General features: G+C 46.3%; 1 protein-coding gene across 1 annotated transcript; it reads right to left on the reverse strand.

Annotated features, from left to right (window-relative positions):
* Positions 1 to 332: 332 nt before the first annotated feature.
* LOC133009224 (filamin-C-like) lies at positions 333 to 24081 on the reverse strand. The gene is given in 46 exon segments (XM_061076658.1): positions 333 to 520; positions 1256 to 1480; positions 1868 to 2086; positions 2207 to 2383; positions 2478 to 2610; positions 3336 to 3451; positions 3846 to 3983; positions 4073 to 4342; positions 4433 to 4687; positions 4789 to 4911; positions 5402 to 5554; positions 5651 to 5854; positions 5979 to 6143; positions 6612 to 6785; positions 6886 to 7014; positions 7186 to 7326; positions 7444 to 7543; positions 7642 to 7976; positions 8070 to 8093; positions 8221 to 8657; positions 8769 to 8892; positions 8983 to 9311; positions 9400 to 9562; positions 10401 to 10574; positions 11008 to 11605; positions 11706 to 11968; positions 12070 to 12187; positions 12273 to 12442; positions 13123 to 13213; positions 13393 to 13553; positions 13846 to 13969; positions 14119 to 14262; positions 14356 to 14469; positions 14563 to 14756; positions 14858 to 14994; positions 15086 to 15212; positions 15408 to 15545; positions 16121 to 16237; positions 16402 to 16602; positions 17348 to 17510; positions 17620 to 17697; positions 17825 to 17943; positions 18179 to 18329; positions 19455 to 19552; positions 21046 to 21294; positions 23706 to 24081. Coding segments are annotated over 46 exon segments (8427 nt in total).
* Between the last annotated feature and the right edge of the window lie 1136 nt (positions 24082 to 25217).

Raw genomic sequence — 25217 nt, forward strand, 5'->3', positions numbered from 1 at the left:
CGTATTATTTGTTTTACAGCACAACAAATAAGGAGGAGAAAGTTTATGGACCGACAACACTAAAAGACTCTAAGCCCTTACATCACTCTGAACGTGGATGCTTAGTTTTCATGTAATGTAGAGTTAATACAAAACTTTGGCACAGTAGATATTCTATCGTCAATAAAAAAACGTAAGCGAAATGTTCTTGCGGGTTTTAGTGCATGTTGAGTACATAGTAAATCCGTTGGAGAACAGAAGTACCGGAGAGTTTGATTGATGCGTACACACGTCAAGTCAAAGGCTGGTGGGTCAGCGGCGGACAGTGATTTGGAATATTGGGACAGTTTATTTTAGGCCACAGCCACTTTGTAAGGGCTCCCGGGGACGTTGTCGTCTCCCCACTTGACAATGACGGTGTAGCTGCCCTTGTCCTTGACAGTGTAGGTGACGTTGTAGAGCTTGTTGCCCATGTGCTTGACGTACACCTCCTCGCAGGGAGTGTGGGGGCCGTGCACGCCCACTATCAGCATGTTGCTCCCTGGAAAGAGAAGGAATAAGAATAGTTGGGGTGAAGGAAGGTTTGTGTATTATCACTTGATTCTGCAGCTCGTCTCAGCTCTACTTCAGCATTTGATTGTCTTTCAGCTCTTTGTTATTCACAGCGCACAAATGTAATGATTTTATATCCTCTCCATGCATTTATTAATGGATTCATGCTTTTGCTATACTAGTGCACTGCCTGTTTTTAACCTGAGAGTTTGGATTGGGCAGTTTGTTGGGCCTGTGGTGATGCTGGTTGCAAATTTTCCTTTTGAAACCATATAAGTGACCTGCATTGAGCCATGGGAAATAAAGGCCAACTGAAGGACCTGAAGACTGAAGCCTCACCACCACTGCTGCACATAGAGCTGTTCATTTTATATATTCAAAGTTCAGTTAAGCTCGACAAAGCGTCCCTTATTGGAGAATCAGTTGCTGCTGCTGTTGTCCTGGATACCCTTGACAGTGTCACTTACGTATGTGTCCTAGCCGCCGGAGCTACAAAGCGCTGGTCGCCTGTTATTTACAGTTTTCTAATATTATACGTATCCGAATCGCACCAAATTCATTCCTGCACTTCCTTTGGACGTGAACAATACACGTGCCAACCTTGACTCTGATGAAATATACGGTTATTGAAATATGTGAGTCATATACAGACAGACATATATTTCAGATCGATTCAAATACAATGTGTTTCTGTCTTATGTCTTTATTTGGATGATTGTCTCACCTGCTTTGCTGCTGTCAATTGTAAAAGTATTCTTTTGTCCCACCAAAGCTTTGGTCAGTCCTGCTCCATGACAGACCACCTTGCTGGCGTCGGATGTCAGTTTGGTTGAGGTGGCGGAGGAGGAGGACGCGCTGTAGGCTCCACCCACTTTGGAAGACTTGGTAACTGTTTCCACCAAGACAGAGGAGGTCTCATGGAGGCTGTGTCCCCCTGAGAGCCGGGCACCTAGAAGACGAAGAAGACCCAGAGAGAGAACGGTTATCTAATGTGATCAGCAGCTCAATAAAGACATTACTTAATCCAGCCCAGCGTTGACAAAGATATGAGGGAGGACTCCAGCCTGAGCTCATAAAGGAAAATATTTCATACTACTTTCTAATAAAGTTAACTTTCAGGACACGTGGGAATTCTTTTCAATCTCGAAAGTATTACAAAAACTGCACTGAGAAGTGACAGGAGGGTATTGCTGTCTAGCCAAAAAAAAAGTCTAAACGCAGATGACACAACATTTTCCTGACTTCAACACTTTTTTTTTCAGAGGAACATTGGTTTCATAAGACACTTGTCATCTGTGATCCACGGATCAGATGGGAGAATGACTGTGAAGCGGACCTGTGATTTTGGCTTTGAACGGGCTGCCCACTATGTGCTGCGGCCCGCCGTATTTGATGGTGACCAGATAGTTGCCAGGTGCCATCGGGGTGTAGTTGATTTTGTAGCCCTCGGGACTCTCGCGGCAGTCCATCTTCACTTTGGACGGCCCGTCGATGTTGACGGACAGAGTGCCCGAGCCCGCGTTACAGGTGTTGACCACAAACTCTGAGGATACACCTGGAAGAGTCAAGAGGGGAAATCGATTATTTTTGGTACCTTATGTTATTTGAAAATTGAAAAACTCAATCAAACTATATTCACTCAGTAGATTTTTTTAGAAGTGGTGATGATCACTACCTGTGGTTCCTCCCTGTAGTCCAGCACCATGTGCCGTCACCATGCCTGGGTCTCCAATCAGCCCCAGGTCGCCCACTCGCACATTAAAGGGGCTTCCAGGAATGTGGCATCCATTGAACTTGACGTCGATGGAGTGGACTCCATTCTCCCGTGGAATGAAGCGAATTGTGCTCTTGTCTGAAAAACGCGAAAAGGGAGGTGGAGAGTTTAGCATCCAGCACTCTTGAACATAACTTAAACTGAATTGTGCTGAGTTGTACTTGGTGCATACCGCTGTCAAGCTCGGTGACATAGCATTCCTCAGAGGAGCCGGAGGGGGTGTGGACCTTAGCGTCCACTACACCTCGAGTGCCGTTCCGCTGAACCATGAAGGAGGCTTCATGGTTCACCTTCAAGTCCTTCTCCTAGAAGAGATAGGGGATATCATCAGGATATCAGTTCAATTGTGTTGTGTGAGTGTGTGTGTGACTGTGTGACTGTGTGACTGTGTGAGTGTGTGTGTGCCTGCACCCTGAGGGACACAACGCGTGTGACTCATCATGCCTGAACAAGAATAGATCGAGTGGTTGGGTGTGTGAGGCAGAAAAGGTCAAAGTTTACAGCGAGGCGTTTAGTGGCCGCCGAGCGGTCCTCGCAGATATGAGAGGTAGCGTGACATTTTAAACGTTTCATATTGTTCTTCACCGGGCGTCTAGTGGCAGAAAAAATAAAACGCTGTGAAGAGGCATTGCAGTGGACTAAAACTATATGTTTTTAGCATTGTTGGCAGCTGTAATGGAAAAACAAATTTTAAAAGAACAAGCATCTGTGAAGTGAGGAGACCAACAGCGTGATCCGTGGCAGAATTCTTTTATCGCCTTTTCTTTCCTCTTACGCAGAAACACAATCACACGGACTAGCCTGCTGCCCACACATAGCACAGCTTGTGTTGACCCACATTAAGCACAAGGACAGTTAATCCAGCCCTTCATCGCTGGCCAGCGTTGCAGAATTTCAGTCGAGGACGCTGCTCAGACACCGGGACTCAAGCCCACTTCAAGGGCAAAGTGCTATCGCCCAGAAACATCTACACAACTTTAAATTCAGCTAAATAAATTGGCTCGTGTCAACTGATCGCGTGAGATCTTACGTGAATGCTGGTGAGAGTGAGCCTGCGAGCCTCGTCGGAGAGTGTAGCGATCGGCACGATGAAGGGGCTGTCGGGGATCTGCTCGTTGTTGAACTTGATGGAGACCTCGTAGTCACCTGGGGGAAGCAGAGAGGTGGTTTACTTTCACACTGAAGTGTGGAGGAATTGCAGAAAGGTTGAGCACTTTAGAGAGACACAACACCCGGATTGATTGAATATTTATTTAAGCCTCGGAAAACACATTGAGGGATAAGACCCTCATTTTCAATGGTGCCGAGGGTACAATAAAGAGTTGATACATTGAAGAGTTAATACACTGAAAAATAAGAATGAAATAAATATGCATATATATATACAGTAATACAAGGTACTAAAAAAATTCGTCAGTATAAAATACTATCTGTAGTAGCAGTTACAATCACTGCAGGAGAAGTCAGCTGTACATGAGATCAGACTCGAGAACTCCTTCAATGAAACAAATGATGACACGTGCAAAAGAGGAAGTTCTACCTGGTTCTTTCACTATGTAGGAGACTCCGCAAGAACCGTCCTTTCTGTCCTCAAAGGAGATTTCAGCCTTGCTCGGACCCTCGACGGCGATGGACAGGCCGCCAGCACCGGCCTCCCTGGTCCAGATACTGAACTCAGCTAGCGAAAGCAAGACAAAAGTGGATCAGACGATGGGTGTGCTAGTGTTTGAAGAAATAATGAAAAAGGTTTCTCGAACTCTGACTTACAGGGTGCTCCAGCTACGCCCCTCTCCAGGCCGGGCCCTCCTGCACGGACCTTGTGTGCCCCTCCCTCCCCCATGGGGCCCACCGTGAACTGGAAGGGGCTCCCGGGGACGTGCTGGCCTCTGTATTTGACATTGACCGTGTGGGGTCCCATTTCCTGAGGGATGAAGCGGACGCTGTAGGTGCTGCTCCCTCCGTCCACGAGGTCGGCGTCCACCGTTTTCCCACTGGGGCTGGTCACCTGAGCCGTCATGGCCTGCGAGCCGCTCTCAACTGGCGAGGCAGAGGAACACAGAAGGTTAGACACAAACAAGAAAAGTGTGTTACGGGAATTCATAAAGGGGAGTTTGAACTTCCACGGACTCTCACCCTCAGGTCTGGCCGTGATGCCGGCAAAGCTGCTGAGGCTCTCCCTGCCCAGGAAGTCTCCAAAGACGTCTCTGAACGGGGCTCCTCCCCCCCCCACCTGGGTGCTCTCCTCCACTCGTACCTCCCGCTTGGTTTCGCCGCCGCGGCTTTTGCTGATCTCCGTGCGCTCGGTGCGGGTGTAGGTGTGGCTGCTGCGGGTGAACGTCTTGGTCAGCCTCTCCTGAGCTGAAACCATCTGGAACCAGTTTCCTGAGAAAGCAGTGACAATACAAATGTGAGTGTGAAGTGGCTTCATTTCTTTAAAGATGGCTGCCCGCTGCCATATAACCCCGTGTGGTTTCTCTTCTCACCTGGGATTTTGAGGTTCAGGCCACATGTGCTGCCCACTGAGGCGATAGAAGACGCCTGCCTCTTCCTGGTAATGCTCTCTTTGATTCTTCCATCTCCAGTCACCTTCACTGTGAAAGGACTTCCTGCATGGCAAGAATGCAAATACAGAAAAATTATACTATGGTTTGATATTTCCGCCAAGTAGGTTATGTCTTCACCCCTGTCGTTTTTTTTATGATTTTTTTGTTTGTAAGCAAGATTCCACAAAATCAACTGAACAGATTTCAACACCACTTTATGGGAGGATGTGGTATGGGTCGGGAAAGAACCCATTACATCTTGGTGAACATCCGATTAAAAGGCAAATCTAGTATTGTTTTGTTTTTTACTAATCTTACATTGTGACACAGCACATTTTGGGAATTTTTTTACATTTTCTTAGAGAATAATTCCTGAATCTTGATGAAAATGCGACATTTAAGGATCTGGTAACAATGAGTCTTGACATCTTGATGGAATTTAAGGCAACTATTTGGCCATGGTGGAGATGTGCTTTGTACCGAGTGCCAATCTAGTTGTTTAGGAATCATTTTTATTAAAAAAATATATATTTTCCAAGTAAAAGATTCTGACCTGGGATGTGCTTTTCCGCAAACTTGATATTGACAATGTAACTGCCAGGTTCTGTTGGACAGTATGTCACTCTGCACGTCCCATCCTCTACATCTTCACAGTTGATATCCACTTTGCTCGGACCCTCAACCGACAATGCTAGACCTCCGTAACCTAAAGGAAGGAGGGGAAAAAATTTGAATTTTTTTTGTTCTTTTTTCACTTTTCCCAATCGTGTTTTGCTGAGAATGTGAAACATTAAAATCTTACCCGCATTCCTTGTATCCACGAAGAATTCCGCCATTTCAAAAGTGTGCGCCTCCATGAGGCCTTTACCGAAAGCCTTGACCCTGCTGGCCTCGCCGATCTCTGACTGGCCAACCATGATCTTGAAAGGGCTGTTAGCTACGTGCAAGCCATTCTTCCTCACGCTGACCTCATGCTCACCAACCTCCTTAGGGGTGAAGGAGATACCTGGGAACAGGAAAGAGGTCGAGAGTGGTGGGAAAAAAAGTCAATACAAAGAATCAAGAAAAAACAAATCTAAATGCATTACATAAACCCAACAGTGTCTTATCTACTCAAATGAGTTTCTCACCGAGGTGTCTGTTGGGCAGTCTCTTGAGCAGGCACGGCTCCTCGTTGCCTGATGGAGCTCTGATACTGGCAGTCAGAGAGCTCAGATCAGTCTCTGTGATCTTCAGGGACACGTCAGCCGATGTGCCCACGTTCAGCTGGGACGTCCTGGTGATGGAGTCGTCCCCTGGACAAGATAACAGTGGTTTAGACATTTGTCAATCCTCAAAAAGTAATTTATAGGGTACATGTCCGCTATAAATGTTATATGCTATTATATGTTATATGCTATGTTATTTTATTTTTATTTTGTAAAGCCCTTGCCTGCCAGGTCACAAGATCACAGGTCACACTTAATAGGTACTTACCTCACATATATGCATATTATTTAATTTAATATACCCCACTCTTTCACCCTGTAAACTTCTGCTTCATTTAAATATGTTATACGTTATATGTTATATGGTATGTCAATTTTTTTAATTTTTGTAAAGCCCTTCTACTGTGTAGATGCTTCCTGCTTAGATGCTGCCTGCCATGTCCCAAGAATTTCACTGCTCTAATGATGCTGTCATTGGTGCATGTGACAATAAACTTTGATTTGATTTGATTTTAAATACAATCAACAGTATAAAAACTCAATTTATTTCCTCACCAGTAATCTTAGCAGTAAAGGGACTGCCAGAAATGTGCTTGTTGTCAAACTTGACGATGATATTGTAGTCTCCAGGAGTCGTGGGCAGGTAGGACACAGTGCAGGTTCCATCTTTGTTGTCCTTACAGGTGATCTCGGCCTTAGAGGGACCCTCCACCGCCAGTGACAGACCACCTGAGGGGGAGAAAATATACATACAGTTTGTAAAGGTTAAGTGATTTAACACAAATTCACTGTGTAGTAGCAAATATCCCCGGGAAAAAAGGTGCTTTACCTTCTCCTGCATTCTTGGTGACCACAGTGAAAGTGGCAGACTTGTTGACCATGCCGTAACTCAGACCGGGACCGTAAGCAGTCACCACTCCACTGTTCACAGCATCAACATAGAACTGCAGAGGGCTTCCTACAGGGAATAGAATCAGTGGCAGACAGTCATTAGACCCAGAGCCGTGTGCAGAGGTGTCTCAGTGTGAGACAGCTATCATATTTTCCTGACAAGAATAAGAATTAAAATCAAGCTTGTTTCCAAAGGGGACAGTCACTTCCTATCTTTCTACTGTGGAGTGTTTGTGACCTGGAATGTGGTTGCCGTCATATTTGATGTCCATCTCGTGCAGGCCTCTCTCTATGGGCTGGTACTTGATAGTGATGGTGCCATCCTTGTTGTCAGTGATATGCGGGCGAGCAGTCTTGCCCGAAGGCATTCGCACCTCACCTAGAAATGACAGCGGCACGGTTAAACAGCAGTGACCTAAAAACAATGTTTGTGTGTGTGTGTGTGTGTGTGTGTGTGTGCAGGCTTCTGTTTCAGTGTGAGCGGTGTTTGTCACACCTGTGATTTCTCCCTGCTGTGGCGTGAAGGGGACGAGGAAGTTAACGGGGCGGAAGAGAGGATCCACGGTATCTCGGGGAGCAACTGGCTCATTTGAGGCCTGTCAGTACAGAGAGAGGAGAAATAGTTGGCTTCTTTTATACATATTTCTTAGGTGTTTGTATGCCTTTCTTTGAGACATAAGGATACACAGAAAACAGAGGGAGTAAATTAACGACGAGCAGTAAATAAGTACAAAATCGGAACAAGAGAAACACAAAATAGCAGCTTATAAAACACTGTTTCACTCACCATCACATGGAAGGGGCTCTTAGGGATGTTCTGGCCCCCAAAGCGGATAGTAATAACATACTTTCCAGGTTCGGGGGCAGTGTAGTAAATGTCAAAGGTGCCATCACGATTCTCCACCACGTCCATGTCCAGCTCCATCCCCTGTGGGGTCAGCACTTTACAGGTCACCTTGCCTTTCCCGGCAGCCTTGGCATCCACAGTGATAACAGTGTCCTCAGAGGTCTGCAGCTTCTGAAGACTCGCTGTGAAGGACAGAGATTGAAGAAGGTAAACAGAGCTGCTCAAAAGAAACGGACTCCTGGAAGATCTTTCTGAACTAAACAGTGATTACTTACACATGCCATGTCCTGCAATCGACACTGGAAAGAAAAAGAACATAGTGTCGAAAATATATACCGAGTATATAGTGAATAAAAAACTGACAAATGTAAGTTAGTCGTTTTTAAAATGATCATTGCAGTTATGAATTGAAAGTAGTTTTCCTACCTGTGAGGCGACATTTGCTGGCGTCTCCTGTGGGCAGAGACTGGATGCTGTATGGGGAGTAAGGGATCTCATCTCCTCCATATTTAATGGTGATGGTGTAGGGACCGGTAGAGTCAGGTACATAGGACACAGTGTAGGTGCCGTCCCTGTTGTCCTGGATGGTTGCATTCTTTGGTTTGCCTTCTGGGTCCTGTCAATAAAAGGCATGGAGTTGTTTAAAATGACAGTTTACGATTAGATTACATTTGAAATCTTTGAATAAATGTGGCTGCAAACCCACCAGGATCTGCACGGTGAGTAGTCCCTCTCCAGCATCCCGAGCATCGATGGTGAACTCCACAGGAAGACTAGCAGACACACCTTTGGTGTCCAGACCGGGGCCACTGGCACGCACCTTACTGGCATCGTGCCCGGGCTGAGACATGACCTTGAATGGGCTGTGGAAGAAGGACGGTGTAATTACTAAACGCAGTCCGGGCAAAAAGACAGAAACGGAAACTGAAAATGTGCTGAGCAGAGCTGCACTTTTCTTTGAACTCATGCTGTACCTGTGTGGGACCTCCTGATCTGCATATTTGACACCGACAGTGTAAGGGCCGTCCTGAGCCGGGGTGTAGTGAACTGTGTGGGTTCCATCACCGTTGTTCTTCACACCTACTGGCTCCACGGTACCTGAAATGATGACATTGAATAAATAAACACAGACACAGACAGTGATATTTATCAGAGTGTACCGAGTTTATGGGCTTCCATTGTCCTCACCTGTTGGGCCGTAGAGTTTGACATCCAGCTGGGCCTGTCCAGCCTGGGTGCAGTCGGCTGTGAAGGTCTGAGGAATGTGGGCTCTCACTCCGCCGCCCAGACCTGGACCTGAGCACTTCACTTTGCTGGGGTCCACGGGGTCTCTCACTGGAACGCGGAACGGGCTGCCAGGGATCGGGTGACCTCCGTAGTTGATGTTGACGTCGTAATCTCCAGGAGTGAAGGGGACGTACTCCACACTGCAGCTGCCGTCTTTATTGTCTTTGCAGGATATTTTGGCCTCTGAGGCTCCCTCGATGGTCAGGCCCAGGCCTCCGGTACCAGCGCCCCTGAGAGGGAAACCAAAACACTTATTCTTCCGCACCTATTTGAGTAAATTCCCAAGAAATTTCGCCTTTGAATGAGATGTATCAATACCTGGTTTCCACAGTGAAGCAGTTGGACTTGTTGGTTATTCCTCCTTCCAGACCTGGGCCAAAGGCGCGGACCCGGGTGGGATCACATCCCTCCACCACAGACACTCTGAAGGGGGTCTTGGGTACGGGCGCGTCATCGTACAGCACCTCTATCAGATGCATTCCTACACACAAAGAGATACATCAGTAAAGCATATCACATCTCTCTGCTTGAGTATCCTTTAAATGAAGCAACTAATTTCTGCTATTGCCACTTGCTTTTAAGTATGGGGCAGACAAATTCCCTTTTAGGGAGATAAACATCTGTTTATTTGTAAAAGACGCCATCTCGAGCGCAGCATTCTGGTGAACGTACAAAGAATTACATCTGTTCCCTCCTCATTATTCTGTTCCAACGTTCCTCTGACAGAGCCCGCTCTGTAGGCCTACATGCCAGATTCCCAGTCACAATACTGTGATATTAGAGTGTGTCTGCTAGTGGAGAAGTGCTATGTGATCTCTCAGCTTTGTGTTATAGGTCTCTATTAATATCCCCTGTCATTCACCCCTCCCCTCCCCACTATATTGCTGTGGGTAGGCAGCAGCCTTCAGCACACATACCTGCCTGGTTAAGAGCTTCTGTTCCAGAGCACACTATTTATAAAACAGAGCGTGTCTGCCTGCGTCTCTGCCCCTCAAAGCGTTGCTCCACTGCATCATTATGTATTTATACACCTTTCTATCTCGCTCTCTCTCTTCTCCCACTCCTTTGCTTTATTCCCAATAAAGCACCTGTTAGTGATTCCTCTGTCTGTCTCCTTGCACACTCTCAGACAGGCTGTCTATTCAAAATCCTGTTTACTGACAGCAGATGAATAAAGGTCGGTAGGTTTGTAAATGTTAACTCCTTTGCGAGAACTGAAGAAACACAATGGAGGATCCTAGATCCATCATTGCTTTACAATGCCTTTCCACCTCATGATTCTTTAATTGCACGAATTAACAATGCTAAATGACTCCTACCATCCTCGAACGCTGTGTACTCCACTCTGTATGTGCCGTCTCCCTTATCGGTGATGAAGCTCTCTGTGTTGGTGCCCGAGGGGCTGATGATGTGAACCTTCACGTGGTTTCCTCCAACCTTGTTGAGGGTGCGGGCGTCCACGATGAAGTGGGTTGTGACTTCTCTGAGGACCCCTAGACACAGAAGAGCCCTTCACGCTATTTGCTTCGGAAATAAAGTAATACAGTTCCAACACTCATAAATCTGTATACCTCTGCTAGACCAGGGCTGCAACTACCAGTTAAGCTCCTCTATAAATTAATCACTTGATTTGTTTTTTCTGTTTATAAAGGAATCATCAAGTATTTAAGATGTCAGATAATAGTGAAAGATTCCCACAACCTGAAATTTTCCAAATGGTTTGTTTTGCCAAAAGATAGTGAATTTTAAATATAAGAAATTGTGAAAAGCTTAAAAAAAAGTCACACTAGAGAGACTTAACGGTATATCTAGCATTAAACTTGCTTTTATGTTGAACAAATCATCATTTAATAATCCTTTTATTACTACTTTAAACTATAACTGTATGAAAGCCCTAATCTTTACTGCTAACTCATCAGGTCCTACCTCTGGGCTCCACTCCTGGTCCGTACACATGCACCCCACTGGTGTCCACAGAGGGCTCCACCTGCAGCACCTTGGGGAACTGAGGAATCGTATGGCCGCCGTACTTGATGGTGATGGTGTGTGCGCCGTGGAAGGATGGGGTGTACGTTACAGAGAAGGTCCCCTCTGCACTTTTCTTGATGTGCACTTCAGCCTTAACCCCTGTCTCCGACACAATCTCGATGGTGAGCTCGGCGTCGCCCGCTCGGGTGCAGTCCACAGTGAAGGTCGCTGGTTCGCCCGCCTTGGCCTTCTCCAGACCGGGGCCGCTCGCTGTCGCCTTGCTGGGATCGAAGGCCGGGCGCACTGCAGCCTTGAAGGGAGAGCCAGGGATGTGCTGCTCCGCGTACAGGATATTGATGGCGTACTCCCCGTGCTCAGTGGGCAGGTAGGACACGGAGCATGTGCCGTCGCCGTTGTCCTGACATTCAATTTTAGCTTCACAGGGGCCCTCCACTGTCAGGCCCAGCCCACCTGCACCAGCTGCCTTTGTGTCAATAGTGAATGGAGCGGGTTTACCCACAATGCCTCCCTTCAGGCCTGGGCCATAGGCTCTCACCTGTAATGCAAGTTTTAGGTCAGTTTTTTGAGATGTGGTGCAACAAACTTGTATTTAAGTTGGGACAGAGTGAAAAACATTCAGCTTTAATGAACTTTACTTTGGAAGGATCAGCAGGCATCACTGCTTCAACACCAAAGGGGCTTCCCATCACTGGGTTGCCATCGTAGCTGACATCAACCTTGTACTGTCCCTCCTCTGGGGGAATATACTTCACACTGTGAGCGCCTTTGGCTTTGTCAGACTCCAGCTTGCATGGAATCGGGCGGCCAGAGGGTGAGGTCATTTTCACGGCTACGTTGCCCTGCCCACCGGCGCCCTTTGTGTTAACTGAGAACTCTTGATCCTTTCCGACTTCCACTTCTGTGAGAGAGAGCTTCATGAAACACTTGAACTTTGCAACTATATACACATCATAAGACTTAATTACATTTATGAATACAGAATTGGTGTTTGTAACTTACTGGTGTCCAATCCATCCACTTTCACCTTTCCAATATCCAGAGGTGGTGCCACCGAGATGTGGAACGGGCTCTTGGGAATGGGGTCTCCTCCATGAGTCACTGAAATAGTCATGTTACCCTAAAAAAACAACAGAATAAGAATGAATATCTGTTGATATGGGATTATGGTAATGGTATTGGACTCAAACAGAGGCCTACAGTACCTGTTGAAGAGCTGTGTACTTGACAGTGTAGGAGTAATCGTGGTTATCGATGATCTCAAAGTCACGAACCACCTCTCCCGGGCCCGGCGCTGTGAAATGCACCTCAGGCTTGGCCTTGCCAGCTCCCTTTGTGAAGATGGTGAAGTGGGTTGGAGTTCCCACCTCCACTCCTGAAACACATGTGTTTTGTCAGTGCTATCAATACTACTTCAATCACATGATTCCGTGGCATAAAGGTATTCTAGTGGGTGTTTGTTACAAATGACAGTACATAGATATACATTTAATGTGAAACTAGTGCAGTGCTCATTCTAAACCTGCCTTTTCCCTTGGCCTGTGTTAATGCTACACTAGTTAGTCCTCCTCAGTTCTACAATATACTGTCATTGTCATGTATTGTTTTTGTGCTGGACGTTGTGTGCAGAGCTTTTTGTAAACAGTTCATCCTACCTAGTTAATTGAAATGTAGATGTTATAGTCAATGTTTACACTAACTGTAAACTAATTTTCTTTATTATTGTCCACGTGTCGGTTGTAGTAAGTTTGAATGATTTACTTAAGTGCTGTTATTTTTTCATACATTGCATCACGACTATTTCAGAGGTCTGTTGACCAAGGGACACAATCTTCAGACCCAAGTTCACAACTTTTCAAAATAAAAGTTCAATTCAGTCCACACTGCCCCTCCCCCACTGACCGCTGTAAGGCACTGATCCCTTTGTTTGTTTTTATTAATAGTGAAAGTCTCCAAATGTCCAAATCACAGCAAATTTGACACTGCACTTCACTGAACAGACAAACTGAGGGAAAGACAAACAGACAGGCTTCTGAGGAATGAGTATGTTCTCACCTGTCTTGTTGAGTCCAGGACCCTCTGCTCTCACCTTGCCAGCATCATGGGAAGGATCAACTTTGACTTTGAATGGACTGATGGGAATTTCCTGATATAGAAGAATGTTGGAAATTTCACAAGTAATCAATAAGGCAAAAAAATCCATCATTTCACAAGTGATAAAACAAAACCCATCTCACTCACTGTGTGTGTGTGTGTGTGTGTGTGTGTGTGTGTGTGTGTGTGTGTGTGTGTGTGTGTTTGTGTGTGTGACAACTTTTTTCTTACCTGGTCAGCAAACAGCACCATGATGGTGTATCGGCCTGCGCCAGGGGGAGTGTACTTGACAGTGAAGGTGTCATTGTCATTCTTGATGATGTCAAAGTCGATGTCAGCCTCAGCTGGTCCAACCACTCCTGGGGCACACTTGATTCCAATGCTGATGTCCCCTAAAGGTGCGTAGCAAAGGGCACAGTTCACAAAGGTCACTCAAAAGCAAGTGACCAGAATAAATAGAAGCAGTCAGTCTACTGCCTACAGCTTTACTTCAAATAACATCTTATGCAATTCAAATTACTTAACCTCACCTAGTGAGCACAGCTGCACAGGTGTACTTATTCTGTTCATTCTGTTCTTAATATATGTTGAGGTTCAAAAGATGCAGCACTCGTTTCATGAAGAGTTAGTGAGACGCAGAAGTGTCTCTGTACCCGCCCACGTCCTCTCCTCATACATGCTCACCTTGACCGGCCTCGCCGCAGTCCACAGTGAAGTATGTTGGCTCGTTAGCCTTCAGCCCAGTCTTCTCCACTCCGGGCCCATAGACCTTGACTTTGTCTGGATGACAACCCTCTCCAACCAGCACCTAATGAAATCACAGTGTACTTGAGGCAGAGGCAATTGGCTGAAGTAGAAGTGCTGCAGTCCTCTTACTTTGTCTTTATTTGGTGAAGTATCCTTATATTAAATTGACTGTTAAATGCAGAGGAGTTTGTGTGTGTGTGTGTGTCTTACCCTGAAGGGGCTGTTGGGCACGTTAACATCCCCCCATGTGATGATGATGGTGTGTTTAATGGGCTTGACAGGAGTGTACACACACAGAAATGTGCCGTCTCCCTTGTCAGTGATCTTGATGTTGATGGTGCAGCTTTCAGCATCCTTAATGGATACAAAATCACGTCAGCCATATGCAATATAAATGATTCTTTCCTGTAAAAGAGCATTGAAGGTTGGAAATGGGATTCTCTGTACCTGTGCATAGATCTTGAGGTGACTCGTCCCAGCCATGCGGGCATCAATTGTAAATTCAGTCGCTTTGTTCACGATGATGCCGGTTGGCTGCAGACCTGGTCCATAGGCTTTCACCTGATATCGAATAGAATAGGGTGAGAATAGATCACCATGGTGAACTGGTTTATCCTCACACATAGCATCTATGACTCAGCGAGTGGGAATTACCTTCTCAGGGAAGACGTCATTGACTGCAGGGAGGATGTGGGCCATGAAGGGACTGTCCTTGATGTCCTCATCATCACAGACGACATGGACAGCGTAGTCACCAGCTTCAGTTGGCCAGTAGCGTACATCACAGGAGCCATCGCCCTTATCATCACACTCAATTTTAGCCTGTGATGGGCCTTCAATGGAGAAGCCTGAGCCAAGAAATGAATGCAACATTTAGATTTAGGATTTGAAAATGAATAAAAATGACTTTTCTTTCCTAAGAGCTTAAAATCACTTGCACACGTCTCACCTAGAGTCCCAACTTCAACGCCGATGGCCTCCACGACAAAGTCAGCGGATTTTCCCACCATGCCAGTCTTCAGACCAGGACCCCAGGCCCTCACCTTCTGAAAACCTGCCTCCTTACCCACTTCCACCTCGAAAGGGCTGCAGCACCGGAGAATACGCACAATATGAACTTTCGTAATTGTGAGCGTGCATTTTTAATGAATAGCTACAGGCATCAACAGTACACTACCTGCGTGGGATGGGCTGGCCTCCCCAGGTGATGCTGACGGTGTATTTGCCAGGCTTAAGGGGCAAATATTCACATTCGTATACGCCATTCCCGGCATCACGCACTTTCACTTGCTCCTCCGCTCCAGCTGAGGATGAATAATACAGGAAATGTGGTTTCTTATAAAGTCAAAGAAACATTTTTATGCATTTGGTTAAACCTAGCCTATACCTCAGAGAATGAAACACTGCAGACAAAAAAGCCAGACAAAGGAATTCATTCCAAAATTGTATGAGGAGGAGTGAGGTGTGCTGCAGTGAAGAGAGAGAGCTGTCTGACTCACTTGGTCCTTTGACTGAGACGCTCAGCGCTCCAGTGCCAGCTCCCTTGGTGAAAACTTTGAAGTCTGCAACCTCCTTCACTCTCACGCCTTTAGGCTGAAGGCCTCTACCTGTGGCTCTGCAGGCGTTTGGATTCGTGGCTGGAAGGAATAAAAACAAGCGTCAAAGATGTGTTTAGCAAAGCAAAAAGCAGCTGCAGTGTAGCCAGCAGTTGACGGCGGTGTTAGTAGCAAAGACATTAAAATATCCGATTCAAACGGAGATTCCATAAAGTTTGCAACCAGAACCTGAAATGAGAACAATGCATTTTGCAGCACATGTAACGTAAGGTACAGAACGTTGAATGGGATATTGACGCATTCAATTGGACCAGGGCAGCTTCTGACAACATTTCAGTCAGTCAGCCAGAAATGTTGACTGCAGGCAGACAGAATGCTGGCTGATGCAAATGTAGCTGTGATGAAAACAAACATGTCAACAGCACAAGCAAATATATTTAACAGAGACTGGGACAATCTGTAAACGTCTCGTACAAAATAGCATTTCATCTCTGGCTTTAAAGCTGCAGGATGCAAGAAGAAGCACCGCACTGAGCCACAGCTCCAGAATCTGAAATAAAGCACAGAGGGGCATGGCCAAGGTGCGTCAGAGGGAAAGGTTTGGGGGATCTGGCTGAGCAATGGGCACAGGCTCCTTCCCAGCAGACCATACTAACTTGGGCGACCAGGTTTCGAAGGAGGAGCCCCCTTCCCAGCTTTCACTCCAGGAGGGGTGCGCACTGACTGAGGGATTATCTGCAGGGGAGCTCCCGTGGGAGGAGCAACGGGCAGAGCTAGAAAATGACAGATAGGAAGGGTTATCATCTCTACCAGGTGGGTTTTCCCAGGGCGATAAAGAAGAGGGTAGATTGTGATGGATTCACCGCCCTCACACGAAGAGCACACTAAGAAATCTAATTTGTCCGAGTGTTATTTACAGCACAGAGGAATCGCTCACCCTCCAAGACGTTGACAGTGTAAGGGCTCTTGGGGATCTCCTGGCCTGCAAAGAGGATGTGGATGGTGTGAGGGCCCTCCAGCATGGGACGATAGGTGCAACGGAAAACACTGTCCCCCTTATTCTCCAGGATGAGCTCCACGGTGTCCTTCTTGCCCTGAGGATCGACAATGACCACGCTGACATCGCCATTGCCAGCACCTGAGGGAGGCGGCAAAATAATTAGCAATTATTGAATTGAAATTGAGAAGTAGATGCTGCAGTTTTAGTCTATAACAGGGTTTTACTGGGGGTCCGCTTTGATATTTCAACACATTTCCAGATTACTCTTGAATATCGAGAAAAATAACTAAAATAAGAAAAATATGTCTAATATATATCGGTGCTGGTGATCATGAGGTTAAACTTAAGTAGGCCTCAATTGTTTGTGTGATATTGTACGATTATCATTTGTGACATATTCTGCATTACTTTGTCATCTTCCCTCTAGCCCCAGTTTATGTTGATTGTTATTGATCTCCGTTGCTTTAACGTTCTCTCAACATGTCAGCTACGTGTCTGTACATTTAAGTCATGAACGTTATATATTGATGTACATATGGTTCTGAGATGCAGTACAACTAAAAACTGCATTTTAATTTTGTTTTCAATTCTTAAGCACTGAAAATAAAACCGTTTTTTGTTGTTTTTTACACAGATTTTTCTAGATTTGTTTGAGGTTTTTAAATAAAACCAACATGGAAAACCAAATGTTAAAACTTCCTTCTATCCACATGCACGCACAGGCACATCAGTGGCTTTCTAGTCAGAATGGTGGTCCCTGGGACAAAACCAGTTAAAAACACCTGCTCTATAACAATATTCGAGTGACTCTTTTTTTCATTCATTCATATTGTTTCCACATCTTAATGTCAGTGTGTGGCCTGCTTGGATTTTCCAAACCTACCTGCTGTGTAGATGTCAAAGTAGGTGGGTTTGTTTGTCACATTGCCTGTGGCGTCCAGACCTGGTCCTCTAGCATGGACTTTGCTGGCGTCACCCAAATCCTTCGCCACGTTCACAGTGTATGGGCTCTTGTCTATGTCCTGACCTGCAAACAGCACTTTCACCTAAGAATAAAAAAAACAAGATAACTGTAAGATGGCTTCAAATAGAATAGTTCGTCCTTTTTGTGATCCATGCACTTAATGCAGTCAGTTAAATGTTAACAGTTGTCACCTTGTGGACACCCTCAACTTTAGGGACATAGGTGACAGTGTAGGTTCTGTTTTTGTCCTTGTTGGGTTTAACTTTAGCCTGGAGAATAAGAAGACAGAGGGTAAAATAAAGATTAGATAATACACTTTGAAATTTTGAACTTGGCACCAGGTTTATGTGAGAGGGTAAAAACAGGCTGTAGGTTTAACCTCCAGGTCTAACTTGCCTCCTCTTTGTGTCCCTCAGGATCCTCCACGTAGACCAGGACCTCCCCGCTTCCAGCTTCCAGAGTTTCCACAGTGAACACGGCCGTCTGCAGCACCTTGTTGCCATGAGGCTCAATACCTGAGATGTAAATATCGCAACATGAAGTTTGTTGATAAAGTTTGGAGCGATCAGGCAAAAAAGCAGACAGAGGGTTAAAAAGTTTTCAGAAAAGTACAAGCTTCTACTTTTGCTACTGTTTGTGGAGCTGCTGCCAAACATTGCTGCTTTCATATGCTGGACAAAGAGGTGTTCATGAAACATTCATGCTGTTTTCTGTGAACTGCTGCGGGTTGTGTAGGTGTTGGCTGCCTACCTGGTCCGTGGGCTTTAGCCTTGTTTGGGAAAAGCTGTTTGGGCCTGAGAGGAGCGCCAGGCTTCAGTTTGGACTTGGGGAACTGAGACAGGTAGGTCATCACTGAGTGCTCGTCCACATCTGGGTCCACAATCTCCTCAGGTGCAATCACCTACAGCACCAGAGACAGAAGGAGTTCATCAGTAACTGTACGGACTAGTTGTAATTAAAAAAACAAATGTTTCACAAAGTTTGTGCATCTTCCTGCAACACAATGATCATACAAAAAAAAACACGATTGGTATTATTTGTGTTTGAGCTGATTGTGTTGTCATTTGTTATAAGGGTGGAGTTGACCCTTAATAACAATTTCCTTTAAAGTGCATTTGGATTTAACAAGGATTCATTTTATGCATCCGTCCACCTGTGACTCCTCTCTCCCCCGCAGCACGTTGCCTGTCTATCACACAGTGGCACAAAGCCTGCTCTATGCCAGTTATATATAACCCTAGGACAGTGGGGTTAAAGATTGTTGCCTTCAATAATCCAGCCAGTGGGGGATTTATCCTGAGCCAGACCTCTCCCACATCTCCTTAACGCCACCGCACTGGAATCCAGCCCCCAGGCCCTGCAGAGCCCTGACATACTTCCCCCAGCTATCTAGCCAATGCTAAGCCTCATGGAGAATAGCTCGCTCTGTGTCTTAGACAAACAAGTAAACAACCTGCATAGTGCGCATAACAATACGAAGACTCAGAGTCACACAAACGGGCCTGGAAATGTGGCACTCTGGTTCTCCTGTTCACATTCTGATGAGCGTATGAGCATATTTATACGTTTTGTTGGTGGCCGGTTTGGAAGGTGTTAAGAAATATCCCACCTTCCAATCTACCAAACAAACCTCCTACACACACTCACTCACTGAGAGCTACAATAAAGTAAATGGAAAATATTAGATGTGAGCTGGGTCATAAATATTTCATGATACCCTGCAGCACAGTCTCCCTGGAAGGAACAGTGGGCTCTATATCATTAACAGTACTGCTGGTGTTTTTTCACATCTCAGGTGAATGTACATGTGGTAAGATGTGTGAGCATTTGCAGATGAGTCTTATTTTTCACTTTTAGTTGATTGGTTCTTACTGAAAGTCCATGCAGTGGTTATAAACGATGCTGAAAAATCAGAGAGCAGAGTAACACTGGCTTTTCTTGCACTTTCTCATGAGGTCATCACCACCTCTCGGACACCAAGTGTTAAAAAAAGGACTTTGTAACTGACATCCATCCTGAGTCTTACCTGAGGCACACCCAGCCAGTCGTCAGCCTGCTGCATGGCTTCTCTGGCATTTTCCACGGGCTGGTTGGGGTCCCACTCGGCCCAATCAGGACACAAACCTGATGGAAAGGCAAACAGGCAGATTAAAGAGTTGTGTATGGACGCATGCAGACTGCGTTGCACAGCGGTTGCTATAATAAGACCACTCGGGCTGCCGCTACTATCTCTCTATCTGTCACCTCCAGCTACAACAACGCATGCCTTACCCACACTTCTGCTTGATTGATTCAAAATGTGCAACAATGGCGCCGTTTCTTAGTCCGTTTGAAAAGAAATAACCTCAACAACGCTCTGTCACTTTCTCTACGGCTCAAGCTAGCCTCCTCCTGTGCAGCTAATGCTTAAATTGGATTAGTGCTGGTGATGGAGCGGCCCCTCAGTCAACAGGTCCATACAGACGCACCGCAGAAAACTATTATCCAATTAATATCCAGTGCAGAAAGGAGGAAAGAGTGAGCAGGGAGATTAAGGAAAAAATAATACTTTTCTCTTGGGTGGACCTTCCGCAATATTAATTTGAGAAGTCAGTGCTCTCAAGGGATGTCACACTGTGTTTCATACTGCAACATCACTGTAATACAAAAGAGAGCACATATAATATATATAATATATAGGCTATAGCTGTGTAAGAATAACTTGGATAAACAAATACAATTGTAGCTACTTTCCTGTTTTGGATATTTGTTTCTCACTGGTCTGGCTAAAGGACGTGTTTTGCACTGTTTGTATCTGAATTAAAAGCAGCACTCCTGTGTATCAGCACAGGGTTGGTTTCGTCAGTCACCCTGCTGGTTGGTAACAGCTGATGAAACAACACAACCTTGTATGGTCAGTGTTGCAGCCCAGTGTTTGAAAGATGTGTCTGCTCAGATCAATGGCTCATATAAACACAGTTAAACATGGTGGTGTTCTCTACACTCCTGCTACTCCTCCACCTTTTTTCCCTTCTCCAGTTAGGAGCTAGATGTCTCTCAGATGTTCAGCGTTATAAGCCGAAACCCTAAATTGGCAGCGACTCAACTTGTTGTCTTGCGGTCCTTGGATGAGTGGCTTAGGCACCTCCCCGTGACAGATCGCTCCGCATTTCGATGCACGGCCAAGCACGGCCCTTGACAGAAGAGGAGGAATGGTGTCCAAATTTGGGGGTGTTGTGTAGCTATAAACGCTAAAGCCAGGCCTGGGCCTCAGGGACCCGAAAAGTGAGAGTGAGAGCTTCAGTCATTGTGAGACAACTGGCAGTGACGTCCCCCCAGCCATCAGCAAGTCCTCTACAACCCACCGACACAGCCTGCCCTCCAGAGGAAGATTACACAGGCTGACATATGAATCTGAATCTGTGTGTGTGTCGGCGCTCCAGAATGTTTGCAAGATATATAGCCCTCATATCTCGATGAGGAGCGAAGGAGATAAATTCTCCTGAGAAGGTGATACTGTTTTAAATACACTGACTGACACATGCCTGACCCCATACTCCATAGCAACCAAGCAAAACCGCAGTATACAACCAGCCTGTCAACTGGCGCTGTGCGTATTCTGACTCAGCACTTCTTACCGGGGGCACAGTTGTCCACCAGCGCTCCCAGGGCTTTGCCGTCCCGCCAGTCCCGGTTGAAGTTGTGGATGGGCAGCTGGGGCACTTTGTTCTGTATCCAGCCCAACAAGCGCTGTTTGGGGGTCAGCTTCTTAGACTCCTCGTCGTCCTCGTCGTCCCACATGGGCATGGAGATGGAGTAGTGGAGGATGAGGGTCCAGATCAGACCCAGGATCAGCTTTAGATTCCCGTCCACAATGGCTTTGCTATCTGCAATTGGACAGTAGAGACAGGAGAGTTCGTGAGGATTTATAACTTGTAAAAGTTCCCACAGTGCATCATGTCTTGCAGTATTGTAGCATATCTAGTTAAATGCGTCTTGTAGCCATATTTTCATCCTGAATTGTTTATGGGCCCTACAGGGATGTTTTTGCAATTCATTAGTGAATTGGTTTAAGTTGTGAGTGATTCTCCGAAGGCTAATCCATATAAAAATTAAGACATGTGTGACCTATACATAAAGTCATTATTACATCAAAACAGTCCTTCCTCGCTAAAGTGCAAAGTTGACCAGGCTATTTTGAGTAGAAATATAAACAATGATGATTGACTGCTGAGGAGACAAGAATCTAATGCTCCTCGTTGCTTGGCCCCCCCCGAGCCCCTTTCTCTTAGACAGCTGTCTGGCTGAGGACCCCTGACAGTCTGTCATCCAGTCACAATGGAGCTCTGAAGACAGTGACAGCTGAGGATATGTGGAAGTGGATCCCTCTCTGCATAAATACCACTTGGACTTCAATTACCTCCCAAACTTATAGTGCCGGAGTGTGATAAATCAAACAGACAGAGACTAGATTCATTGACAGCCAGGACGCCACTCCTTTTCCAACAAGTTCTCATAGGAAAAAAAAGTTTGTCAAATAAGCCGTTTTCGAGCCACTCTCATTTAGAAACGCAGCCACTTTGAGCCCAATAACCTCCGAGGAGCTGTAGACTTTAACGTCGACTAATCTGCGTGTGATACACTCCAGTTAATTCAGTAAGACTTTAATAACGCAGGGACTTTGGTGCCGCATGGTTTATCGCAAACGTTATTTTATTGGGAATATTTCTCTTTTCATAGATCAGTGGCCTCGATCTGAGGCTGGTGTTTGATGTGTCAGCATTTGACAGGCACAGGCAGGTGGCACCGTGTGGCACAGTGTGATTCAGATCCCGCTGTGTCGGGCTTTAAGGGCAACTGCTTTGGTCAAAGGGACATCAATCATATGGTGTCTAGTTACACACTGTGACACATGTGCATGTAAGCCTGTGTCTCTGGGTTACTGTTATGAGACTCAGACATCCTCCTAAGAGGGCTGCTGCATGCGGGAAGAGGGTGCTGTGTGTGTTTGTGTGTGTGTGTGTGTGTGTGTGTGTGTTTGTGTGTGTGTGTGTGTGTGTGTGTGTGTGTGTTAGTGTGTGTGTGTGCATGTGTGCAGCTGCAGCAACGGTGTCAGACACTCTCTAACATATTAAGTTTTAGACCCACTATCCTGGGGACACACACACTTTGCATTCTTTGAGGAAATATCTGTGATTGTGACCTTTGCCCTCCTGGGGATTGAGAGTGCCATCCCTCCGTGTAATAACCCCCCTGCCCCCCACATACACATACACACACACACAAAAAAACAAAGAACACAGTGCGTGTCCAGACTGACAGACTGTGGCCTTCACAGTGCGGCGGCCAAAGCCTCAGCCACGACGGGAATTTCGCTGGTGTGTGGCAGTGCCGTTAGTCTCCCAAAGAGAAAGAACTACTCTGTCGGAAAGGTAATAATCATTCTCCTGCATGAATTGTGTGGCTGCCTGCAGGTGTATAATTAAGCCATAACTCTGTGTGCGTCTCATATCTTTCTACAAGTTTCTCCTCAGTTATTAAATAGTTTTAAGAGGTGACATCCTGTTCTCTCTGGTGGCGCCTGGTCCTCCCGCTGTGACTCCACAATAATCCACCACAATTTAATGTAACTTCAGCAGCTCAGTTATCTGTGACTGCAGTCTGATCCCCAAATGCCACCAGCGTTTAATCCCCACCTCACAGGAGTTTGCTGCTGATGGGCCTGGACAGGAAATTGGCTGTCACCGAAGATCCCCCGGTGAGTCGTTCTGACCCCCTGACCTGTCAGAGATGAATGTATGTGTGTGTGTGTGTGTGTGCGTGTGTGTGTTCACTGTCCTCATGTAGAAATTGTGTCATTCTCATTAGCACAGCCCTGGTGAATTTTTCAGCCTGTAGTTGGCCTTATTGTTGCGGCAGGACTAGGAGGTAAATCATGCCGTGGAGCCGACACTAGGCCTCGGCCCTGACACCAGCTAATGGCCTCACCTCGGCAGTAACTTTTCCAATAAGCTGTTGACCCCTGCTCCCCAGAGGCCCACTGTGAGTGCCTCGGTGTCACACCACGGCTGATAACATACCAACACTTTGTTTGGTTTGTTTGGTTGGAGGATTTGACAGTTTTGAAAATATGAAGAGAGTTTTAAACCTCACAGCATCTTATTAGGATCTTGGCACACGCACTGTCAGTGTCGGCTATCGGAAATTCCTCCGGATTACTTGTTCCTCTCTAATTATAGCCAAACATCTCCCTGCTAAATTGTTTCCACATCCAAAAAGCCATCCAAGTCCAACTTACCTATGGAGACCAGTTTGATGTGCTCCCTGTCCAGGAACTCGAGTGCCACAGAAACGTTTTCCAGCTTCATCTGACGGAAGTTGGGTCTGATGTGGCACTTTCTGTACATCTTCTTCTGGCTCAGCACCTCCAGCAGGGAGATGAGCTTCAGCCCGTCAGTAAAATCCCTCTGCAGGTCGGTGACGGTCTTGTTGACGCACTTGAGGTGCTCGTTGCACCACCTGGTGAAGGTGTTCTGCTGGATCTTCTTCCAAGGCGCGTCCTCGGCCAGGTCCTTCTCCGTGGCCGGCATCTCGTCGTCCTCCTCGTCCCCAAAGTCGGTGGCCTGGTAGTACTGCGGGGGCAGCTGCTCGTCGCCGTAGTTGTTGCTCATCATGGTGGCGTTTTCCGTGTCCACTTTTATACTGGGCTGACACTCACTTGTTGAATTGTGCGCTGGAAACTTTTTCGCAGGTCGATGGCAAAGGCGCGCAGCCGGCGCACGAAAGTTCAAGCCCGGAGCAGTTTCAAAACGCAGTCTGGAGATTCTTCAGAGGAGCATGCGAAGAAAGCCACTGGACGTCAGGACAGTGATGGATGAAATGATCCGATTTATGATGTGCTGGGCAGCTGCTGCTCGCTTTTTTTTTAATTGGCACCCTCCTGACGAGCCGGTCCTCTTTAATATGGCCCCGAGCACAAAGGAGAAAAGTGGAGTTTCTGTTCAGCGCTGAGCGTGTTTCTGTTCAGCAGACAGGGAGGACAGGGGTTTATAAAGACCCCGGCCCACGTCACTCAGCCCCTGCCATCATAGTCTATTTGTTCATCCATAAGGATGACAGGAGCCGGGGTCGGTTTACTGGGAGAATGGGACAGGGATTGGTCAGAGCAGCAGATGCGGCATGCGTCTTTATTTTTAGGCGCTCCTATTTGGGCGTCTGGGGGTGGGTGGCTGGGGGGGGGCTGGAACTTACTGATTGTTGTGAATGTGTGTCGCGCTCCAGGGTCCAAGCGGCTGAACCACTGAGCTGAGAAAAGACAGTGAGACGGGAAGTGAGTCTCTCTGTGTGAGGACGATTTGTCCAAAAGCAGGATTTTCACAAGTTACAATTCTCTCGGCGAGGCCCAAACACACAGTGAAGGATGAGCTCACCCGGGTGACGACCGAGCGACGGCATTACGTGCGCCTCACATTAATCTGTCACCACTCAGTGAAATGTTTGACCATGTAGACAAGCTAAGGTCAAAGGCACAAGCTCAGGGAGGGTCGTGCTTGATCAGTTATGAATGGAAAACTGTTATTTAGGCTCTAAAACATTTTGAATGCATCATCAAGTATGGTATAGGGTTTTAGATTCATGTATATAATAATGATAGTAACTTTATTTACATAGCAACTTTCAAAAGAATCATTGCAAAGTGCGTCACTGAGAGGACAAATAAAAACAAGAAGATAAAATATCAAAGGCAACTCGCTAAATTATTCAATAGCGTTGAAAATCTAAGACTAATATACATAATACAATATCTCAA

This window comes from Limanda limanda, chromosome 8 (genome assembly GCF_963576545.1).
Source record: "Limanda limanda chromosome 8, fLimLim1.1, whole genome shotgun sequence".
In the NCBI taxonomy this organism is placed as follows: domain Eukaryota; kingdom Metazoa; phylum Chordata; class Actinopteri; order Pleuronectiformes; family Pleuronectidae; genus Limanda; species Limanda limanda.